Source organism: Labeo rohita, chromosome 23, assembly GCF_022985175.1.
Source record: "Labeo rohita strain BAU-BD-2019 chromosome 23, IGBB_LRoh.1.0, whole genome shotgun sequence".
Classification (NCBI taxonomy): Eukaryota; Metazoa; Chordata; class Actinopteri; order Cypriniformes; family Cyprinidae; genus Labeo; species Labeo rohita.
Window position 1 is genome coordinate 11,355,683 of NC_066891.1, and position 25,386 is coordinate 11,381,068.

Consider the following 25,386-nt stretch of genomic DNA (forward strand, 5'->3'; position numbering starts at 1 on the left):
ATAGATTCTTTCACACAGACGGCACATGGATGTAAACGCCACACTTGTGCTCCTAACTTAAATCATTTAGGAGCACAGTCAAAATTTCAGAAGCACCTTCGAATAAACAATCAAAAATTAGCCTTCCCGTTTACGAGGTGTTATTTGACTCCTTGAACTGATATGCAGGGGAATTTTGTTTTTTATGTTTGTAATGGCATTTTCCCAACTTTATTAAAATAGTCATCTTTTATGTCAAATAAAAAAAAAAATTATATTTTTTAAGCTCTTTAAAATTTCTAATTAAAACAACAGAATAAGAACAAGTAGTTAGAATAATTTACCAATCAAATGAAATCAGTATTAACAAAAATAATTTGTACTACAGAGGTGGCACAGAAGAACACAAAAGTGGCTTGTAGGTATATTTTCATGTTTCATTAGGCTCAGGCTAAGGTTAAGATTAATAATTTAAATATAAAACTTAGAATACAGAAATATTAACTGAAAAGATACTTAATGAAATAATGAATCTAACTCTGCCATCAGGAGGCAGCAAGCCACTGATATAATTACTGAATCATTCATTTTATTTGTTCGAACAGCTGATTCATTCAGGAATAAAGCAAGTGACTGTCTTCATGAATGGGAAATTGAATCATTGACTAGATTTTATAAAAAACACACATTCATTCATAAACAAAACAACGCTGTGTTTGAATTGAGATGCGCAGCAGCTTAGTTGTGACTTGTTTCGGACTACTTTTGATGACGAATTATAGCAAAATCAGGCAATAAAGTAAGTCACTTAATATTAACTTCTTGTTTATATAACTATTGTAATAAATCAATATCTCATTCACAAACTCCCTTAAAAACTGTCACTCATCTTAGTTCAATGCAATCTCACAAAGTTCCATTGTAATCAACAAAGCTCTCTACACTGCACAATCAATCTCTTATTTACACTCTCTCTATACTTTATGAAAGGATTTGTGAGATATGTCTGTGATACATTACTCAACGTTGCAAAAGCACGTAGAAACCTGTAATTTCCCCTCAGCGCAAACAAATGATCGGGTCAGTCTGCACTGGTGCTCCTAAATATTTTTTTCATAGTCCCATGCAGTAGTTTTCAGTCGCAAATGCCCTGTGGTCCTGCTTTTTGTTCACACAGGGCTCATTCCGGGACTGATCCCGGCAGTGTTACTAGGTCCTCGTCCGAGGATCATTCCTGGAATCAATCTCGGGACTTGTTTGCGTTCACACAAAAGCCACTTTGGCAATTTTCCGGGATCAACACGCTGTGTGAAAGGGGCTTATGTCTACGGGGAGATCCAGCTGCAGGGTAAAGCTAGTCTAAGTGGAGGTTTGGTACCTTTTTCATGTTGTTTTATTTTGTTTAAATGATGCATTGAATATGAAGCATATAAAGTTAGCTAACTACAGTAGTAGTTGTAACATTTGAAGTGAATCAAAACCTTTCATCAAAGTTGTCCTAAAACCAAAACAATACCCGTTCTTGTCTTAGGACAACTTTGATGAACTTTTTTGATCCACTTCAAATGTTAACTACTATATTATGGCAAATTTGTATGCTTGAACCTGAGGTCAAACACCATAATTAAATGTAGTAATATCTGACAGTTTTATATGCCATTTATAAACTTTAGTAAGTCATTATAAAATCCAGTTAAGCTCAGCCTTAGCAAGTTCAAGTGCTTTGTATGGTGAATCTATTTACACCACAGTCATTTCAGCACAGGCTGTGTTTTAAATTTGAATTTTAGTGGTATGAATGTGAATATGGTTGTTATTTAAAAAAAAATTAGTTTAATTTTACTGGAACTTTGAGTATGTTTATTTTCCAAATTAAGACATTTTTCTGTTCATACAAGCAGAAAATGATACTGGATGATGATATTGGATCTAGATTCAGCTTGTCAATTATGGGTTGGGATTTTAGGATTGCGATACTGATGTTAGATTAGAAGTCATGGATATTATCTCTAAGTTGTCTTGAATTTTCATATGTGCACACATAATGTCTAAGCTTTTGTCAGCCTTCTGCTTCGCCAATGTGTCTGCTCACAGTCATAACAGCCCCTTTACTCTGAATGTTTTTTTGTCATTTGTTCTCTGCCGTTCTACAATTTTATTTTTATTTTTTATGACGCCGGAGCTCATTCCCAGTCCCTGAGCCGCAGTAATGTCAGATAAGGGTGTGTGTTGACACTGATAGACTGCTCTTTATTAAAGCAGCCAGCGTTAGAACTTTAGTGAATTAGCATTCCGCTCTGTTCTCTGTCTGCTTTTAACTGCGGAGCAATGAGCCCTCATTTCAATGCCATTCATTTTATTTGGTGAAAAAGGAGCATAGCCCAAACATCTCAAGAGGTCTTTCAAGTTGTGCTCTGGGAGGAGTTAGAAGGGATTTTATTAGTATGAGGGGTTTTTAATTAACAACCAGTCATCTAATCGGAGCAGTGAATGTTTTTCACTCTCCTGGATGTGTACTTAGTTTCAGCACAAGTCAGTTTCATACCTGTCTTCAAGTCCCTAATAGCATTTTACACTGATAAACGTCCACTTTTAATTCACAACGAATACGGTGGACGGCTTATTTGAGCTGTTTTACCATTTAATTATCGCCCCTCACACTGTTTTATAATCATAATGTTCCATTTCATTATTCTCAAAACAGATAGTAACTCACTGAACTAACGGTCCTATGTGGATATTCACATCAGTGTGCAATAATGGCTCTGGAACGGGTCTCCAGGTTTGACTGGTTAGTACGGACCAGGTTAGACTTCTAGCATCCTGCGCCAGTTCAGGAACCGCCATTAAGATGAATGAAAATGCTAACCTTTATTTAGGGTTTATAGACCACCTTGCTCTGGAGTGAATGATGTCATCAGTGGGCGTGTCAAAGGGAATGTGTTTGTTGGCTCTGATGGGTGGTAGGCCTTGGGTGTGTGCTGAATGTTTGTGTGGTCTGAAATGATTACAGAAGGGTAGGTATTAGAGTCTTGGCCAGTCTGGCTCCGCCCACACTGTCTGATCTGTATCTGAGGTTGTCTGGAGATGACCAAGGCCTGTCACCACCCGCTCGTCTTTGTAATCTTTCATCAAAATGTAATAAGCATTCGGGGCTGGCTCTATTCTGCTTTGAAACGCCCACTTTTCACGATCCAAGCAATTCCTGATGGATAAGATCGTGTTGCCATATACTCACAGGGAAAATGGTACAAAAGCTATCACTGGGGCGGTACCCCTTTAAAAGGTACTAATAGGCACCATTTATGTACAGTGTAGGTACTAATATGCCGTTTTGACAGCTTTTGTACCTTTTTTTCTGAGAGTGTGTGTTCTGTTATGCTTAAAAATGTTACATTACAGACATAAAATGCATAGTAAATGCCATTTCTTGTTGACTTTAAACTGTTCTCCATGATTATATTCACATATTTGTATTTTATAAAATAACCACTTGCCTGTTTAATGCCTACTGTTTTATTTTAAAATGATTGGGCCATTATGTTTTTGATGTTACCTTTGTTTTTGCTTTTGACACTGGTTGCAACAAAGATAAATCGTTTTTTTTTTTTCTGTGTGTGGGAAGGCGGCTCGTTGTCATTCGTGAGCAGGTGCTCTATGCTAATGTTAATTGAGTGAGTCAAATGATTCCAGATACCAGTCTGAGCTCTCTACTGTAAAACTCATTTACCCTTGTACAATCTCTCCCATCAGTGTATGCCACATTCAGCACATACTCCAATCTCTAGAATTATCTCCATGCCCCAAACGAAAGAGCACAGAGAGTCACACTGTTGTTTCACGGCCTTATCAGGTAGCTGTAAACTCTTTGTTAGGACCTTGCTCCAGGCTGGGATTACTTCTCACTGAGCTGTTTTCCCCCCTCTCTCTCCTCTACCTTTTCTCATTCTTTAAAGATTTCACAGTCATCCTTTAAGTCCATATTCTCCAATATTGTCTTTTATAGCTTTAGACATCCAAACATCTGAGCAAATTAAAAATAGAGGTGTAATAAAACGGACAGGCAGGGTGACTTTGCCTTTAAGAAGCACTGGGGACATGGGGGTTTGCCATTTGAAGTGTACATCTTTGATTTCTGGTCAGCTTGTGCTTGAGACACAGGTCTTTGTTTTATATTCACAAACAGAAGCCTGGGCTTTCGTGGGGTTCTCAGACAAATTGAAAAGGGTTCAGGTAACAAGAAGCGCACACTTGAGAATCACATTCCTTGAATAAAGTATAAGACTTTGTTGAGCACAGTCACATTTTCAAAGGTGGCATAGCTAGACAGGAAGGACAACTAAAAGTCAGACCGTCTAAATTGAAACACACTCCTCTTGCGAAATTCTTTAGAATGCTTGTGTTAACAAATAATAAAATATGTGAAAATACAAATTAAGCAATCAGATAATAATAAGTCATATAATAATGGATAAATGATACACAATTTAGAATAATTGCCACCAATTAGCAATTCTATGATATATAGGTAAGATAATAAAATAATTTCTCAAAGCAGTATTTTGTATGTATGTATATAATTGGCTAGTAGCTGTGTAATGAGTGGGAAAATATACAGTCAGCTGGTCATTATCCATTCAGGATGATACAAGAGACCTCTACTTTGTGTCAGGGGCTTGATCACCCTGTCAGAATTTGCTTTGCGATAATGACCGCCTGACTGCATGTTATTCCTCACTCAGCTAAAGGATGACTCTCATATTTAACCTCTTCCCTCACACCACCGATTTTAATGTGAATTATAGCAAGCAAAGCCAATCTGTTCTGGCTTTGCAGACAGTGATAAGTGATGTTTGTACATTTTTCATTGAATGAAAATATTATTTTGGGTGTAGAAGGCAAAAAGAAAGAATACTAGAGATCTCTAACATGATAATGTCATTTAAGACCGTATTTTCAGATGACAAAATCCTATTCTTTGACATAAACAGATGTCTGCAATATCAGAGTTGATTTTCTGACAACTGTGGAACAATGAAAGATTCACAACTGGACCAGTTTAGCTGATGCCACTGTCATTTGAGAGAAGCAAATATCTTTCTCGCTGATGTGGAGAAAGAGGCCCTCATATGAGGGTTATTTAAATTGTGCATAATCATCTGACAGCGTATCGCAGCCCGTCAGACCTGGAGATGCGTAATTAGCTGTATCATATGTGTCTTGATTTGTCATCGGTGACGTGAGAGGTTGCAGAACACATGGTGACGTGTAAGCGCATTAGCTTAGAGACGGAGAAAATCGAACTGATTTGCTAGCATGCTCATAACCACGTTTACAGGATTTGGTATAGCATCTCATTCGCAAATGATAGACGATTGTTTGTCACAATTACAGCCTTAGGAAAATGGCGGGGGTGGTTTTGACAGTGACTCAGGCATATTATGTCACATTTTTGACTCCCTGTTAGGATGTTCGTTATGGATTAGACATCCCGTCATTGTGCTGGTGTTGAAATGTAGGTTGAGCTCATAAAGTAATGACTTAGACATGAACATGAAATTAAGTCCTTTTGTATGGATTCCTGTTCTTTTTTAATAATCATAACATTAATATAAACATCTGAGAAAATTAAAAATAGACATCTTATGCACATTTGTTTGCTTCACAGTTGACAGTCCTTCACATTGTAGGATTGAGTTCTATGAAATGAATTTGAATTTCTTGTATGGCTTAATATAATGTAAATGATGTCTCTTACTGAAACATATAGTAGTAGAAAATACATTAAAAATTTACTTTATTTTAAAAATCCACGTTGTTTATTACATATTTTGGACTATGGGGGGGGTGCGACATTATTTCGATGACGTGAAATGGTTGCACTTAGTGAGCTACTGGCACTATCTGCTGCTATTTTTACCGCAACACAACTTGGAAAATAAAATACTGATATGACCACAGCTACTGAAAGAGCTTACAGGTGGTGATGGATATAAGTGTAGATTTAAATCAAATGCGTTCCTGTGGTTTGCTAAAAGCCTCAAAGGCATCAGGGCTAAAGCGGCATCTTCCCATCTTTTTCTCTTATTCTTATCACTAGGAAAAGCAGTGAGAACTTGCATCACTTCTCTGGTTGCCCTTCGACTGAAAATTACAACCAAAAGCCACACAATGTGGCCTCGTGTCAGTATTTTATTTTTCGAATTGAGTTGTGATTAAAAATATCAACAGGTAGCGCCAGTAGCTCACCAATGCAGCCATTTCACGTCATCAAAATAATGTCGCCCCATAGTCCGAAATATAAAACGACACAGATTTTTTAAATAACTTAAATCTTTTATGGGTTTTCTACTACATATTTCAATAAAAGACACCATTTATGTTATAATAAGCCATGCAAGTCTTAATATCCGGGGTTCCCTTTAATGATTTTATTTGGATGGTTGAAAAAAAAAAAAAAAAAAAAAAAAATATATATATATATATATATATATATATATGTGTGTGTATATATATATATATATATATATACCACATTATGTCCGATTCTTTTATCCAAAAAGAAGCAATATTCTCCCATTATTCGGGCATATTCAGTCTGGTCAAAGCTTTTTTTCCCCCTTTCATCCATTCCTCCTTACTCCTGCAGGGTTTTAGTGGAATGGAATGTGAATGTCATGTGGGTATAGGTGACAGACGAATGTATAATCAGCAGTTGGTAGTAACAAGGTGATTATAATTGGACTCAATTTACAGTTGTAGACAATTTCATTGTAATTTAGAAATTCTGCCCTGAAAGTGAACTTTCATTTAACAATGAAAGTTAAATGGCAGTGATTTGACTGGCCTGCCAAGCCCTTAGGAATGGGAACGAGAGACAGACAGGGTAAGAATGGAAGAAAGCCTGATGTATAGCCCTGCCTTAATTGCCCCTGAACAAATTGTATTCCCTTTTTCTTTTATCTTTAGCCAGCATTTGTGCTTTTTACTGTTCTTTCGAGCAGTCAGGATCAGGGTGGCTGTGTACTTTATTGGGTAGTTAAAGTCTTAATAAAGCTTACCATCAGTTCCCCTTAAGCCCTAGAGAGTGAACCTCCACTATTGAAACACCTGAAGTCGGATGATTCTCATCACAATATGTCACTGTTTCTTTTGCCATTTTTTTCTCATAGCATGCTTGGCCCATTAATTCACATTTTCATTCATCTAACATTTTTTACCTTCATTCCGCAAGTTGCTCATTAGTCGCTCTTTGCAGTCAGAATAATTGGCGGCCATTAATTAATGATCCTTATTATGTGCTGTGTATGAAGAATGTAGAAAAACTGCAAAGGATAATCCAACATTAAATCATATATACTGGTTATTGTATTCATACACTGAGCTGTATATATTAGCATGATTGCATCAATCCATCATGGGTATTGATTAATGACACAAATGCTTTACTGCCTCTTTACCTCTATTTTTAATGCAAGCTTGTTTTTTTGTGTGTGTTTTGCAGATGAACATGGACATTTGAAAATATACCTGCCCAAAAAGCTGCTTGAATGTCTACCAAAATGCTCCACGTTGCCAAAAGAGAGACACAGGTGGAACACCAATGAGGTAAGGTCACCTCTCTCCGCCATCTGCTGCTGTCTTTTTTTAACTCCTGCTGACTTTATAGAGATAAAACCTCGTTTATTTTAAGCAGTGAAACGGACACAATGTGTTAATAGAAACCTCTCTAGGGATTCTGCAGTCAGTTCAGATATTAACAGCAACTGTGTGATTGCCTTATTTTTGTGGCAGGAGGAAGTTGCCTATTTTCTGTGCTGCGCTTGCAAAGGATTTTCATTCGCTGGATGTAGATTGAGTGTTTTAGGAAACAGCAGGTTCATAAAGCTTTCTGTATATACAAAGATCTCATTTTTACATTTATGCAAATATAAATTTGCAATAGTTTATGATCTGCTCGTAAAACATTTATGTTCTGGCGTTCAATATTTTAGCTCATATTCTGTTGCTTTTTTGGTGGTGAATTTGCACAGCAGTTTGTAAGTTGAAACTCCAATGTATATCATTTTTGGCCATCTGTTCCAGCATCGCTTTTATTCACAGATGTTTTAATTCCCTGGAAATATAGACAGGATGTGATTTATTTATTTATGTTTTTTTTTTTAACTTGTGTGATGAAAGTAATCTTGGCCATAGTCATTACGGTTCTAAATCAAGAATGCTCTTTTTTTCCACCATCTCTACCGAGCTTGGCTCAGTATGTTTGTAGCTGTGGAAAGCTTATTGGCGACAATTGTAACTTTTTCAAGACTCCTTGAAATTTTTCCCACGGGTCAGAGCACCATGTGATCCTACATTAACAATTCAAGGAACTGAAAATACTTTAGGATTAGAATAACGCAAGTTGTTTAGCTCGGCTCAGTTGTTTATTGACTTTCAGTAGACGCTGACATGCTATTTCAGACCCCTCTGTGCCACTGCACAGAAGCCTCGCTATCTAACAAAGCCATATACCTAATAATCTACATATGAAAATGTGTTTTAAGTACGTTTATCACAGCCTGAAGGCATTTCAGACACAATGCATCAAACAAATAAGAAAAGATAACAAGCCTCTTAGATTTGGGTATTGAAAATGAAAATGTAAAATGTTTTTATTTGTATGACTGTGGGAGGAAAAATCAGAGACTGTTTGCTCCAGCTGTCCTTGACCTATAGGCCAGCCGTTTTAAATTAGTTCATTTCTTTTCAGTGCAGCTACTTTATCATTTAATGGAAATGAGACGGTGACTTGCTTGATTTTCACATTTTATTTGTTGTTCGTGTTCAGTCTGTTGTGCGGCGTGGCTCCCTCCGTGCGGAGGCTGCGGGGAGATTGAAACTAAACATTGTTTCACTGCCGTAAGCTAGAGGGATTTTAAATGACTGAGTTTCTCTAAGGAGATTCATAAACTCATAGCTCAGTGAAGGCGATGCAGTTTTATTACAATTGATCCCATTGAAGCACACGTGGCTTTCACACATTAAGTGACAGGCGTCATCAGAGAGCAGGAGACAAAGGAACATTGTGTGTGCATGTCAAGTTTTTTGGGGGTTTTTCATTCTTTTCTTTTTTTTTAACTCTTCACCTCAAGTTAATGACATCCTCTCGTACAGACAGGTGAAGAAAGGAATGAGCAGGAATGGGTTAGTGAGCCTGCCTTCCTCGCTCGGTAATATCAAAACGCCTGCCATAGCCACATACATAACTCACATGTCACCTTTACATCAATTTCAGCTCTGCCAAAAGTCCCCAGTGACAAATCACTGACGCGACCCTCTTAAAGGGATATTTATGAATTGAATACACTTCTTTATCCCTCAGCGTATTCTTTATGGAGTGACAAGTGGCTTTTTTGAAGGGAAAGAGGTGTGGATGTGAATGACAATGCTGAAATAGACATTGAAAGCACCAGCCGTTGAGTGTTTGTGTCTTGTCAGATTTAGCTGTGAATGTTTTCCCTCTGTGGTTCTGGTAACCAGAGACTCCGTTTCGTTTTGTTGAATAGTTTGTCTTTGAAGTGCAAATATGGCATTATGGGATATGGTTCATTGTTTGGCTTTATTTCCATGTAATATGATGCAATGCTCAGAGTAAAAATTGAGATTTCTGAACTATGTATGTGTACTTGTCATTCAAACACTGTCAAATAATATCAGGCATTCAGTGTGTTTGTGCATATTTGTGGTCTGGTTTGGAATGATACAAGTGAACGAGAATATTGCTTCAGATCAGCGGCTGCCTTTCTAATTGAAGCTGATTGTTTAACGCGTTTGACCTGCGGTGTTGCGCTTCCAGTCAAAATTAATTAACGTGTTTTTTGGAATTGATTTAAAAATGTCAGCACTTATTGTGGAATGATGTCATCCTTGTCCTAATATGATGTGTTATGAAAGAAATAAATCAAGAACTTCAGGAGATTATTTCATGTTTTTTCCCCCCTAATTCTTTTAGGAAACAAAGCATTATGTATGTGGTGTTCATTTGTGGAAATGATACTCATAATATGGGATATATGTGCACATATAGCCTATAAAAAATGTACATTTTTGCAGCAGTGCTCTTTACTAGCCTCACTTACACTTCTCTCTTCACAATAATATAGCACTTTGTCTTATTTTTACGTCATTACACATACTAAATGTAAGTAAATTCAGTTATAAAACAACAAACCTATATTTCTGCATAAAAGTGCTTGGAAAATGCAAAGTCTAAACAATACAAATTTACAATAATGATATGAAATAATGACATTACTCACATTTCACTGACTTTCACTGTCTTCTATATGTATCAAAGATTTCTTCAAAGTGAATCATTGTAATAATATCATGCCATTTCTTCAACTACAAGCACTTTTTAATGTCCAGGTGGATTTTTTTTTTTTTTTGGTAGTATGAAGGCTAATTTTACTTGCTTTTACTTTTTGCTGTGTTTAAATCGTTGTCCCAGACTTTCAGTTTATGAAAATCCATAAATATTATCTTTTAAAAGGTTACATTGATAATCCAAGGGTGTGTTCACACTTGTAGTTTTGGTACATTTGGTTAATTTAGTCTGGACCAAAAAAGAAAATGATGCATTTGGTCCTGGTCCGCTTAGCTTTTGACAGCGAACCTAAAAATGCCGAACCTAAAGGCATAGTGATACATTCACAACCTAATTGGTCAGGTTGAATGACTTCTATTTCGTTACGGAACTCGGCGCACACTTCAAACAAAAGGAAAAGGTGCGTTCAACTTAAAGCGGCACTGCGGGTGTATGACATGAAAGTATTCACTGATCGGTCTGCTCAGTGCCACTTTAAGTCTAATACATGCCATCTGCTGGACTAAGCACACTCATTGTTGCGTGTATATGATTTTATTTTCACCAACTGCAAACTCACAAAAAGCTTATAAAAGGCACTTTACTGCCTCGTTGCTCCACGTTTGCCTTTTTTGTTTTGGATACACTGCTTGTTCCCTTCGTGAAATTATGCCGCATAGCGTCACATCTTGTCATTACTTCCTGATTTTGGTTAATTTAGAAGTCTTTGGTCCATGTTGCATTCATATTTAATTCGAACCACACCAGAGTTCTTTCAGAAGCGGACCAAGGCCCATCTTTTTAGTGGGAGAAACCACAACTTCCATTTAAAAAAAACAACAACATCCACCCAATTTATACAGAATCACGCAGGTCTGTTTTGCAAACAACTCTTGTGAATCTTGTTTTTATGTAGCCTGTTTATTTTTGTTCATGGTATTCAGCTGCAACTAAATGTTTAGCAAAAAAGAAACAGAATAAATATGCTTGATATCATCTTTTATTTACATTGGAATCGAAACTGCAATCCAAAAGAATCGGATCGGAATTGATAAACTTCTAATGATACCCAACCCTATATGTGATCCTTGCTGATTAAAATAGTTGGGAAAACACCGCTTTAGATTAATGTTAGCCAGCAACACTGCATTTTAAGAGCAGAGAAAAGGCTATTGTGATGGTGTGTTCATGTTGCGTGCATCAGGATGGTCTGCACCATTGGTTGGAGGGAAGACAACCTTCCCCAAAAAGCAAGGGCATTTGTGTGTCATTTGTGCCAGGCAGACACTGAGGCTAGAGTGAGTCACTGATGGCAGACTGAGAGGTATTAAGCAGTCTCATTGCTGCTGATTGTGTGACTCTTACTGAAAGTGACACCTCCTGTATTTCCTCTATATCCCTCCTGCTGCTCTTCCCACTAAGTAGTGTTTTTCTTTCTCGAAATAATGTCTTCTTAACGATGAGGGTTCAATTGGAGTTTATGTGGGCAGGAAATACAGGATCAACCTCAAATCAAACCAGATTTGTCACATCACATCATGTTATACGTTGTGTATTTTCTGTTCTCTCACCAAGTCTGTTGTTGTTTGAGTTTCCCTCATGTAACTTGCAGTTCTCCATGTTGAAGCGCAGTCAGATGACAGCGTAACTTCTAACACAGTCCAAACAAGTCAGGCTAGCGGTCATGTGTGGGCTCCCATCTCTTCTGTACTGGATGTTCAGCACTCTGGGCCTTATTTATATCTGTCGTCTTTCCTTGTGCGTATTCATAGGGAGATTGAGAGTTGGATTCAATTTCAAGCATTTGCTGGAAAGTTAGATAAACCAATCTGCTCAAAATGAGGTAGATGGCAAGAGGAGGAGGTAAGGATGTAGGTGGTTTAAAAGAGGTGATGTGCACAAAGGCATCGCTCTGCTTTTAAACTGTCAGAATGAGATTTGAAGAAAATATGAGCAAAGAATTGACAATTTATTTAACTGTAGCAACCACAGCACCACAGTCTTTGTAGAAAAGAAAATAGGCTTAACAATAAAGGCACAACAGATAACAAAGTTTGAGGCAAACACGAAAACTAATTAGAATGGGGATCTATGAAATCTGACAATGCCTTCCATGAACAGAAATCAAAAGAACAGGTTTATTCAGGTGAGATGCTGTGTAGAGAGATATGTGAAAAGTTGAAGAACCGAAGAACTCTGTTAGTTACATTTCTGACATAATCTGACATAAATTGCTCCACATATGGGCAATATTACTGTTATTTTCCATGTGAATGGTATACAGCAACAGAAACCTCCTCCTCAGATTCTTTTTATTTGGTTTTAACTTCCTTTTGGCACATGATTTCTAGTTTTTCAGAATTTTTTTCAGGGCACCTATTATGCCCTTTTTTACAGGATGTAATATTGGTCTTGGGTGTTCCAAGAATGTGTCTATGAAGTTTCAGCTCAAAATACCCCACAGATTATTTATTATAACATGAGGAAAATGGCATTTTTGCGGTGTGTCAAAAAAACAAGCAAAAAAGAGCTGTTTTGGTGTGTATCATTTTAAATTGACATGAGCTGCATATTCCTGCCCCGTCGTCAGAAGAGGGCGCAGCATATACGTCTCTGCTTTGAATACCTACAACCAGGGCCTAAAACTAACTTTTTTTGCCACACCTGCCAATGGCCGGTGGCATAAGAATATTTACCAGCCAAAAAAAATTTACCAGCCATGAAACTATTTTTGCAAAAACAGGCAGTTACATTAATTATATGCATTTATGGTGTAATTATTAAATTTTCTAGTCAATCCATGTTCATATAGCACAAACAATGAGCTGTCACTTTAATTCAGCGCGTCCAGCACAGCAAAATAGACTCGGTGCGGAAACAATCGCTGTACTGCTGCAGACGCACTGTGCCTGGAGCGTGTTGCCATATACCGCAACCGTTTGGAGTGTGAGTGCTCAAATCCGTTAAAGGGATAGTTCACCCAAAAATGAAAATTTGATGTTAATTTGCTTACCCCCAGGGCATCCAATATGTAGATGACTTTGTTTCTTCAGTAGAACACAAACGAAGATTTTTAACTCAAACCATTGAAGTCTGTCAGTTATATAATGGCAGTCAATGGCTACCAAATCTTTGAAAAAACATACACAAACAAAACCAAATTAAACCTTGCTACTCGTGATGATACATTAATGTCCTAAGACACGAAACGATCAGTTTGTGTGAGAAACTGAACAGTATTTCTATCATTTTTTAACCTCTGATTCACCGCTATGTCCTACTGTCCTGAGCGCTTGCACAGCATCTGGTGCGTGACATTTGTACGTGCTCTGGCGTAGTATACGCAAGCACCAAAAGCAATCTGAGCTTTTTAAAATAAAAACTTTTTAAAAAAAAAAAACACCATATACAGAGGACAAACTCTAGTTTTCAGAATGATTTTCCCCACCATAGCTAAATTTAGGAGCACCTGCTCCATCCTGCTTGGCGTAGTCCTTCTCATGGTGTAGTGGCATGTATGTTTAGTTGGCTTGAGAACCAGTGAGGTTCAAGCAAGAAATGATGACTTCTGTCAAACTTGTAGGATGGTTTCTCATCAAAAAAGGGCATCCAGCATGTGGAAAATGTCAGAAGCAGTATCAGAAGAGCGAAAAAGCGCTGGCCTCTGGAAGGGACCCTCTGGGAAAGGGAGACAGGCAGGAGAGAGGAGCTAAGCTAGTGTGACACTCAGCCTCTAATGAGTGGCAGCCACTTAAGACCTGTGAACCTTCTCTCGGCTCTGAACCGAAGCCCAACTGTGGGATGAGAGCGCATCAGCTCAGTCGCTCTAAGGACTTCTACACATTTAATGCCCTGTCATCAGGACTAATCCTCTCTGCCCGGCACTGCCGTGGCACGGTGCCCGCGTGCAATATGCCTCTGCTCCTGCTGGGGTGCCATTGTGGACGCACATGGCACTGGAGCAGCCCAGGGAGAGTCGTGGGCAGAGAGAACGGAATCTTCCGGTTACAGTCACGTCCGGCGGCAACGTCCAGGGAGAGGGTTCTGATTACGCAGGATGTGGAGGGGCTGGAAAAAAGAGAGCTTTGGCTCACTGGGCCAGAAATGACTGCATCTCCCCCACCAAATCAGAGACAATATGATACCCCTCGTGAGAGTCGATGCACCTGCTGAAGAAAGCCATTTACAGATTAAATACTGATCAGAGCAATCTTCTGTTTTTGATTACAATGCATCGAGAGCCTCCCGATGCACACTTGTCCTGAAGATTACAATGGAGAGGTTAAATTCACACGAAATGCTTGTTAGGCACATTAGTCTCAGCATTCCTCATTAAGAATAGGGAATATCATCATGTCTTCATGATGCAAATCTTGATTTGCCTTGCTTTTGTAGAGCTGAGTGTTTACCTTTGTGTTACGTGACTTTCTGACCTGTCCTCTTCTTTAAGAAAAGTAGTGATAGAGGTGATGTCACTTTTAAGAAGTCAACCTCACACTCTGTTACGTTGCCTACTTTTGATTAGTTTAGCTCCTCTGCTGGGGTCCAACACTAAAGGGAACGTCCTTCCTTTTATCTCCGTCTCCCATCTGAATCTTTCCCGACCCCCCACTTGCCTTCCCTCCTGTGGAATCTGCGTCACATCTATTCAATAACAGTTTCAGGTCATGGCTTCAATTATATCCACATCACTCTGGTGCATCTTTGAAAATATAATGACTGTTTTGTGAGCAAAGACTGAACAAATAATAAAAGAGCTGCATATGAACAAAGGAAAACCTCTGCATAACCTTTGTGTTACTCATTTGTAGTAGTAATTTGTAATATGAGGCTGTGGTTCAGTTATTTGCTACAAGCTTGTTTTAGTGAAATTGCCTTGTGTACTGATATATAATTAATTTGGCTTTTCAACGATATTGAAATTCTGGCCAAAAAGCCAATAATTATTTGCATGTCATGTCTGATAGCAAATAAATGGCCGATATTGTAAATAAAATTGATCGTTTTTCTTTTGAACAAGAAGTTTGAACAAGAGCCCACACTTATCCAACATCGGCTGTCTAAATATTCAGTATTTACAGATAGAGCAGAGTTATATCACTGATCCATAAATCTGGTGCATTCCTATAATTGAAGTTCATATCCATGTAGGGCTCCAAGTAGACAGTTGTTTGTTTGTGTTTAGCACTATCACAAAGTAACACATTTTTTCAGTAGCAGAGTGTGGCGGGGGGGAACGGCATCTTTTATGTGGCAGTCATATTGACTTCCAGTGTCATCAAATGCAGACACTCATTTTTTTCCCCACTCTTCTTGTTTTTCTTGCAGAAAGTAAATATTTTCTTCATGTCAGTGGAGGCTGCTTCATATTGCTCTTATTATGGATGCCAAATTGTCTGATCCCAGACTAAAATCTAGCTTGGCAGAGATCTGTTCCAGCACTAGATGGCTAGCATGCTGATGTATTGGCCTGTCTGTGCCTTTCAGAGCCCAGACTGCTTGTTATTTAGACGGGTAACCTCCACCACTTCTCCGCCTGCTCCATTCAGTGCCTCTATTCCTGAGGGCCTCCCTATCCCCCACCCAGACAAGCCTGAGCTCATTAAAACATTTCCCTGGATTAAAGTCTTCCTTTATGGATTACAACAGTTAAGATGTTCGAACAGTTCTTGTCAGAGACAGGTATTTAACTTTTAACGACTCGTTTGGCTGATTATCGCAGTTTGATGATTTTGGAAGCCATCTGCACTTTTTTTATTTTCATATTAGCTGTTACCGTTTGATCCATTTCCCCTAATCGAACCTCACTCTACCTGTGATTGAATGTTTGTCTTCTTTTGATGTTGTAAATGGGACGTTCCTCTCAACTGTGACTAATTAAAATTACCCCGTATGAATTGCAAGTGTTTACTGAGAAGTTCATTAGCCTCTCTGGGGCAATCAGTGGAAATTAAAGGTCATGTTTGCTTGTTTGTTTTCGGTGAGAGAAATGCTTTAACATTTTTACGAACAGGTGTCCAAAGCATGACTTGAATTTGAAATGCAGTGCTCAGGGGCTTCTTCAGATGAGCTGCTGATGTCTCCTCAAATGTTGGTTTCGAGATTAAGGTTCAAATGCCACCTCCTTCTGTATTTGCATAACTAGCTGCCTTTCATTTGCACACCAAAACAATTTCCTGTTATTTGTTTATTGATATGGATAGATATTCATTTATTTCTCTTTATTTCCTGTTGAATATTTTATAATGTTAGGATTGCTGCCAGTATCTCATTTAGACCATTATGGTTTGAGAACTACTTTCCTGTGACTGTTGATAAATTTCCCCCCATAATCGTAGTAATGGTTGTGTCATTTGTGTAATGTGTAAAGACAGATTTCATTACTGAAATCAGATCATTGCAAAAAAACATTTTTTTTGTTTTTTGGTTAATGTGTAGAATTTGTAAAGAGTATGCATTTGCTGCTTAACCCTGTAGTGCTCTTCGGTCACTCCCCAGAAAGTGAAGTGGGAGAGGGAGAGAGAGAGGGGGGTGGGGAAGGTCCTCAAGCCATGATTTATACTCCGTAGTGCAGCGGCACTGTATGTTGGTGCACTTGCCCACTAGGCTAATGACACCGACCTTTTCTGTTTTCTGTTTTAAATTTTTAAAAATCACAGCTTCATTGGAATGGTACAAAACCTGTTGACTTTTATGACAATTGGAATGTGAACACACAAAAAAATTGAGGGCTTGATTTGTGCAGGTTAAGTGGTCGTGAAAAAAAAAATAGTCATACTTATGGTCTTCTGACAAAAATGGCCGACCATAGGAAATAAATGAGAAATTGATAAAAACACAAAAATTGTGCAAATTTTTGCGTGTAAAATCTACAGATCTACCACAATGCAGATGAAAAGTACACAGCAATGAAGGGGTGACACTCTAAATCATCAAGAGTGCAAAACCAACATTCAAACACATGCACATACGCACACACTTTATGCACACACCTATGAACTGGTGTGACTGTAACACAGCAAATATGTAAAATAAAAGCAGTAATTCAATTACAATGCAGTAAAAAAGTGGACAGCAAGGAAGGGGTTACACTCTAAAATATCAAGAGAGGCAAAACAGACACACACATACACAATTGTACACATTCAAATGAATTGGTATGGCTATAACCATATAGCCATAACGAGTCAGAAAACTGAAATAAGAGATTGAAATCAGATCAGTCCCGGAATGATTAAGCTCTGATAAAACATTCCTGTTTATTTTTGTTACATTTTTATAGAATTTTAATGTTTTGTTTAACAAAATGCTTTCTCTGTGTTCAGGTTTGACTAGTAATAATAATTCAAAAACTGACGCTTTAAGTCAACATTTCAATAAAAAAAATAATAATAAAAAAAAATTCTAATCTGGCTTTAAAAAAATCAGTTTTGAAGGCATTTTAACATGAAATACTTCCATAATTGAAAAGTAAGAGAAAATATTTGAAAAAAAAAATCAAATATTTTTTCAAAATAATTATAATTATAGCATAAATATTAATTAGTACCATGAAATTCTCTTAAAATATAAAAGAAAAATGCTATTAAACAAAAATGTTACATTGATTTTACTGGGAGGTCACTTTTGACTGTGAAGACCACAAGTGTGACTCCCAAATAAGGAGCACCAGATAAAATAATTACCTGTTATAAATATATCAAATATATATATTTGTCAAAAACAAATGTGTTCAGTTTGCATGATGCTGATAGAGTGCATCTATAACTGTTGTAAAACTGACTGATACGTTGTTTAATTTTTCCACATCAAGAGTTGTTAGTTGTTACATTTTAGAAAAATCCAACTGCTTTTATTATTAAAGTTGAAATTTTGATTGCCAAGTGTTGCTGGAAATTTGGTTTGCCATCATTCTGTTTCTGTAACCGCAGTGGCACGCTGTAGGAGGGCAGTTGTGTAGCCTTAGCTGAGCTGCTTTTGTCTGTAATGAGAACCTACCTGTGGGTCATTCTGGGGTCTTGAATGCTACAAGGACTTTGCAGTTTTCTCCTGGCTCTGAGGCAGGGGTCTCCAGTACACTGATGACAGGGGTGCCTGCTCAAAATTGCCTGACCTCTATTGTTGCACATACAGGTCACTTCACCTCCTATGGGAACTTCTAAATTGAACCCAGCTTGCGCTTTCATTTTTTATTGCACACCACCCCACCTCCTCCTTTCTTTTTTCTCTTCTTCTCCCCTCCCATTCCTCTTATCTTCCATCTTTCTTTCCTCTCCCTCATGTGTTCAGTGAGGTGCAAAGTTATTCAGGGGTGGAGAAATGGATTTCTACCTTTAGTTTTGAACTGCTAGGCTTGGCTTTTTGCATTGTGAAGGACTTAGTATTTTTTTTTTTACAAGGCTAAAGGAACAAGAACGCTGTTATGTTGAGCTTATTTGCATGCTTGTCTCAATGCATTGTTGTGCAGCTAATATTTACAAGAGTTTGAAAGTAAATGCCATTGTGTTCTCAGCTCTCTGGATCAAATGGCAGGGGAACTGAGGTGCACACACTGAAGCCTGATGTATTATTCCATTTCATGGAGTCTGCCAGCCTAGCACGCATACCCCGGTAATCCATACCCCTGCCGCTCGCCCCCACTTGAAATAAATAGGATTGGTATCTGTCTCCCTGACTCTCAGAGATGCAGTGATTGATGGATCTTGTACAGGATTAATTATTGAAGCTAGCGGTTTCCTCTCACAGACAAGACTATACAACACTGCCAAGAGCTGCCTGGAAGATGGGCGTACACATAAAACCGCCCTTCATTTATGAATACAATATCACTGGAAGAGGCCTAATAACATGCTGTTTAAAATTTAATGTATGATGTAATTTGGTCGCTTATTTACTTCTCAAAGTTCAAAGGTTGAAGCAAAAGTTTGTACTTGATACTCTTGATGCTATTTGTGAAGGACATTGACTATTGTTGTATTTTTTTTTTCTTTCTTTTTCTCCGTCTTGACCTTGTAGAGCTGCAGTGTATCAAGGCTAACTCAGCTTTCTTAGTGTCCTGGTTCTTATGTCCCTCAGGTTTGGTCACGTGCATTATTTTGTATTTCATCCTGGTCAGCCGCTGTGTGTCAGGTAGTACAATACCTTTTTTTTTTTTTTTAACCAGTGGAAATGACCCTGTCCACCCATCCCAGTAGGACTTGTCTTTATTTAGTTGTTTCACAGGAAGCCCTTCAGATCCACACTAGAAGCAGTAGCAAGAGGGGAACTGTGCTCCATCAGTATGGAGAAAGAGGATGCCAACTGCAGAGGTGATTCACAGAGACGGCGATAGATTCCCACATCCTGGCGCTTTTCGTTCAGATCAGTGGGTGGGAAGTTCTAGCTTAATCAGTGGAAGGGCACGCGAGCTCTTCTGCTTCACAGGATCCCTCCTCTTTTTCCCTTTCTTGTTATGTGCTGGACTTTGATCTTTAAAGGTCCTTGAGAACGAAGAGCCAGCAGGCTGGGACTCTCTTCGTTTGGATTCACGCCCATCTGCAGCTCCATCTAACGGACATCCCTGGACACAGCAGGCCTTCTTGTCTTTCTCGCTCTCTCTTTCCCTCTCCTTTTCTGCACTCTCTCTGCTCACACTCGTTTCAGCCCATCATTATCCTGATTTCCTTTTTTCCAATGCACTCATTTGTTTTGAACCATGATATATGCATTTGCATTTATCTGTTCTTTTTGTGTCGTTGCAGGAAATCATTTTTGCAAATTCAAAGCGGCACTTTGCGCTGACAAATGCACTTCTCCCCAGTTGGCAAACTCCCTCTCCTAGAGTCGTGACAACAGGTCGCAAGCATTCATTGCATAAGCGTGAAGCGTTACACAGGGTTTGTTGACCAAGAACCTGAGTCTTGGCAGCACAGCAGGACTCCCTGGACTTGCTGCTAACTGGACTGTCATTAAAGTCTAAGTTAAACATTGTACTGGTGTCAAAATCTGCAGGGGTTTTGCCAAGGTAACATGATATTTGCCAGATCACATTATCCCTGTTTTGAATTAAAGTCGGTGGATTGCAAAACAAAGATATTTCTCCTGCTGTGAGTGCTGTGAGCGCTCTGTCCACTCTTCACACTTTAGGTTTAGGATCTCCAAACACATATTCTCTCGCAAAACACTTAAGATCTTTCAGAATCTTCACATTACAACTCAACAGCTTATGCCTGCAGAAATTCATATGCTCTTCAGCAAGGTACTAAGATTATTGGGGTAGGGAAGCCTTTGATCTATGGATTCATATATCATTAGACCACATGTTACTTGCAGAGCTGTCTGCGGACAGCAATGGATGACACTGCCTGACCTTTACTGCTTCCAGCATTCCATTAAATCACAATATGAAAGGTCGCTCTTCATCGTTTTTATGCTCTTAAATGTTACTTCTGCCACATTGGTCAGAGTGTTGAAGCCCCATGACAGGTGTCCTTCATGAAGGTCGGCACTTGAGTTTTTTGTCCTACGCTGCTAGATGTTGGCCAGTGTCCACCATAGATCCATATGTCAGTAAATGCCAGGCTAAAAAGGCTGACACGGCCATAATCGTTAATACCACCAGTTGCTGCTCATGCTATATGGGATGAAAGAGCATAGTGATTGCTACTTATTCTCACAGTATGTCCCTGCTCTAATTGTAGTCTGATTGCAGATGATCGAAGGTGGTGCCAGACATCTTCACATACCCAGGAGGGGATCTTTGCATACTTAAAGGTACAGTTCACCCAAAAATGACATTTCTTTTAGCCATTTTTAGTCCTATTCAGGTTGTTGCAATTCTTGCAACTCTTTTCTTCAATGGCCACTCTTTTATTATAATTAAAGAGGAATGAAACTGTCAGAACCTAAAAGTATCTTAAAAGTGGTTCATTATCTTTTACTCACCTTCATGCTGATCTAAACCTGTAATTATTTCTTCTGCAAAGTGTAAAAGAAGATATTTTGAAGAATGTTGGAAACCAAATAGTACTGGTGACCCGCCAACCCGGGAAATGCGGGTAAAAAACAGCTGTGGCCACGCTATCAAATCACTAGCCAATTTGGCAGGTTACTTTTAGCAAGTTATGTTCACATATTAATTTCTTAGGGAAGTTCATGCAAGCCAAATCTGTGCAGGTTTACCGCAAATACTGAAGTTGTGAGACATCATGACATTATGACATTAACAAAACACACTGTCGTGCACAAATTCTCGACTACTTGTAGTCTGGTTAGACTAACTTGCTCCGTGTACGCATTTAGAGTGCGTTCTTTTACTGCATGATTCGGTCTAATAATATGCATTAAGCTTGATCACATTCAATATATGGGGACAGAAAATGTAAATATTTATATCATTTATTGTAGTTAATAAATATCACACGAGGAGTGCCGTTTTCTTAAAAAATCAGCATGGTTACAAATGTGGTATTGATTTTATACAGTTCAATAAACAATAAGTTAATATCAAAAGACTTGCGTTTTAGACACCATGTTGGATATTTTTATTCTATTTTGCCAACAAAAATCATTCCAAACACAGCAACAGCACTGTTTTGCATCTCTGAGCAACATGACTGTTTCATTCTTGAATGAATCAATCATTTAAATGATTCAGTTCAATCGCAATGACTCACTTGCTGCCACCTACTGGCGGTTTTAATTTCATATTTAAAATATCTTATCATTTTTTAAATAGTTTCAAGTATCAGTATTCACTGTTTATGTTTATCAAAATATAAATATTATGCATTTGTAACTGCAGGTTAAAGCATTCCATGTCACTCTAAGCTGCATCAACATGTGTAAATACATCTAAATGCAACTTCTTCAAAGATGAATTTTGTTGATACTGATTTCATTTGTTTAGTAACAGCCTAAATGTATTATTATTATAACTGACTGATTAAATGTAAGAATTTTACTCAAAAGATCATGCACACTAAAAAAAAAGGTAAAAATGCACATAAAAGGCAAAAATCAATTTAAACTTATTGGAAAGGAGTCATTTCTATCACTGCTGTGAACTGACCACACTGAATATGAGTATCAAAAACATTAGGAGTCAGCTGTCCACAGTAGCCCTTATGATACCAGCATAAAAATGCACTCAGCAAAATATTGTCTAATTATTGTTATCAATAAAATCCCAGAAAATATTGGGATATTATTTTTTGTCAATATTGCACACCCCTAGTGCTAACACAAAATTGCAACGGTCGCTTTGTCACGTCCAGTGTAGACAGCCTCAAGCTGTTGGTTTATTTTTTATGGCTAGTAGAAGTTATGAATGGCGGGTAACTTAAATATTTAGCAGCCAAATTAGCTGGTGAGTGAAAAAGTTAATTTCAATCCCTGCTGGTGACCATTCCATTGCATGAGCAAAAAATAAATAACACACACACACACAGAGACATTTCTAAAAATATAATTTATTATGTTCCACATAAAAAAAAGACAGGTTCAGATTCAGTTTACTCAATGATCCTGTCACAGTGGTTTCCGGGTCACTGGAGGTGACTGTTATCATTGAATGAACTTACTGTGTTCTGTTTGTCACACAGATCTTTCATATGTTTTCAGTAGACCTGAAATTTAGCACATCAATCATACCCTAACATGCATTTGTTCATTTTTCCTATTGTGTTACTTAGAAGAAAGAAATTCATACAATTTCAAGTTCGATTGACATGAGGGTGAGTAAATGATGACAAAATTTTCATATTTGGATGAACTAATCCTTTAAGACATTACTTACTCTCATAAGAAGTGATGAAGGGCATTAAACCGCAAGCTAAAATCACCAGTGTTTCTTTTGGTTTATTCCAGCATGTGACCTTATTCACAGTTTTTCAAACCTGAAATCTGTTTTGATGAATGAAGTAATTATTCAGATGGGGAAGCATGCCTCCATGCTTCTTAATCACCTTACATACAGATTTTCTTGCTGAAATCTAATTAGACTATGAATGCTCCTTCCGTTTGAATGAGCTGAATTTTGGATGTGAATGCACAGCCCCCCCGTAGCCAGAGGTACACAGTTGCAGCGTGTATACGTTATTGTGTGTAGCAGTCCTGAACACAGGACCTTCTTCACTTTTAAATGAATCCAGAAGTGACCCACTCAACCAGGAAATAGCTCTGATTTGTAAATGCTTAGCTGTGAGTTTGAGGCCTTGGATTTTTGTTTGTGTTTCACTTCCACCTCGGACCATGTGATAGATGTGTATCTCAGAGAGAAAGTCTAAAAAAAAAAAAGAATTGCATTTCTGTCCTGTCTCTCGTCTGTCCGAGAAAATAGAGACTGCACAGCGGACTGTGAAAAAGGTTTGGTTATCCGGCGTTGCTGGAACTGAGGGACACTCTGTATCATTGGCAAGATTCACAAGCACATGCTCTGCCGCCAAAGCCAGAAAGGTTGAGGTGTCGACGGGGTGGGTGCAGGTAGTTCATTAAAACGTGCCCTCTCCTAACCCCTTTTCTCCTTGCAGCCTGTCCTTTAGCGGAACCTTGAGGTTCCATTGAAATTCCGCCGAGCTTTCCTCTTTTGAAATATCTGTTGATGAGGTAATGCAGGGCTGCGATAGCTCTCTGCTCCCTCTGCTGCTGAACATTTCTCTAAGTCATGTTTACATAATTAGCGAGCTCTCAGAGAGCCTTGGCAATTTTTAAAAAATGAAAGGAGCTAGTTAGTAGTCCACTCGGTGTGTCTCCCTCTCCAAGACCACTGTGCTGAAGATACACAGATATGCATATATTCAAAAAGCTCTTTTCTCTTTGCTTGCATATTTTTCACATACATTTTATGCATTGTAACCATTGTTATAGTCATTAACGTGTTGTATGCTATGCCGTGGGATTATGTATTTGTGTTTTTGTATGCATGAGCATGTAGCTTACATAATAAGCTCACAGTGTTTTTCCTAAAATAAATGACTGAGGCATACTGTTAATTATTGTAAATTGATTTTTACTTATCAAGCCTGTCCAGCATTCCTCTGTGCTGCTATCAGCCTCTGAAATGCTATTGTTTCATTTACAGCTTCTCTTACATTAATTAGATGTTTCAAATCGGTGAAGAAACATAATTAGTGGCCATTCATTTATGAGGGCCTACACTGTTGTTTTACGACAGAGATGTGTGTATTAAAGTTATTTTTGTCCCATGGCTATGTAGAGACATTATGTGATTAATCATTTTAGTAGAGCCCGTATAAGATTGGCAGTGGGCAGCGTGATGTTGTTGAGTCTCACTTTACCCCGTTTGACCGTATCACTGAATCTAATTATGTAACCAACTTCAGAAGCTGTGACATTGTTATATTAGCCTAGTTATGTGCTGGAGTGAATGACTTTTTCAGTTCGCACTTTTGTCACATTTTAATTTGTACAGCACGAGTTACAATAAAGATAGCTAGTTTTTTTTTTTTTTTTTTTTTTTTTTAAGAGTTTAGATTTTGCCTGTTTAGGAGAGCTTTCTCACCACAGATAGAAAAAACACTCTTTAATTACAAATGTGATGAGGGCTGTAAATCTCTCTCCCTCTCCTTGGTGTTGTCTTGAGAGATGAATCAGCTAAAGCACGCCGGCATCCACACACAAATCTTCATTAGATGTGGTTGATAAACCATTAATCCATTCTTTCACTCTTTTTTTCCCTGTGTTTTTTCTGAGTTTGAAACGAAAGACCACAAACCAAGGTCAAGATAGACACCATTTTTAATTTAACACAGATGAAAGTGAGACTGTAACAGATTTTGAATGGGCTGCCCCTACTTTGATGTTACTACTGAAAATAAATCTTTCCAAAAGATACGAGTTAAGCTAAAAAATTAAAATCCTATCGTTCTTTCACCCTTGTGTCATTTCAAAACCTCACTTTCTTCATTTAAACACAGAAGTTGAAATTTTTAACAACGTCAAGTTTCCAAATGACTTACTAACTACAATCAGTCTAACAGTCAACTAACTACAATAACTTCCTTTGGTTTTAGACGTTTTTTTTTTTTTTTTTTTTTTGTTTTTTTTTAATCGTATGGCTT

General features: G+C 38.0%; 1 protein-coding gene across 1 annotated transcript in view; it reads left to right on the top strand.

Moving 5' to 3' along the window:
* Positions 1-25,386, top strand: part of camta1a (calmodulin binding transcription activator 1a) — a 409,862-nt gene that overhangs the window by 14,293 nt on the left and 370,183 nt on the right. The window contains 1 exon segment of the mRNA XM_051096020.1: positions 7,484-7,587. Within this exon segment, the coding sequence (XP_050951977.1) occupies positions 7,484-7,587 (104 nt within the window).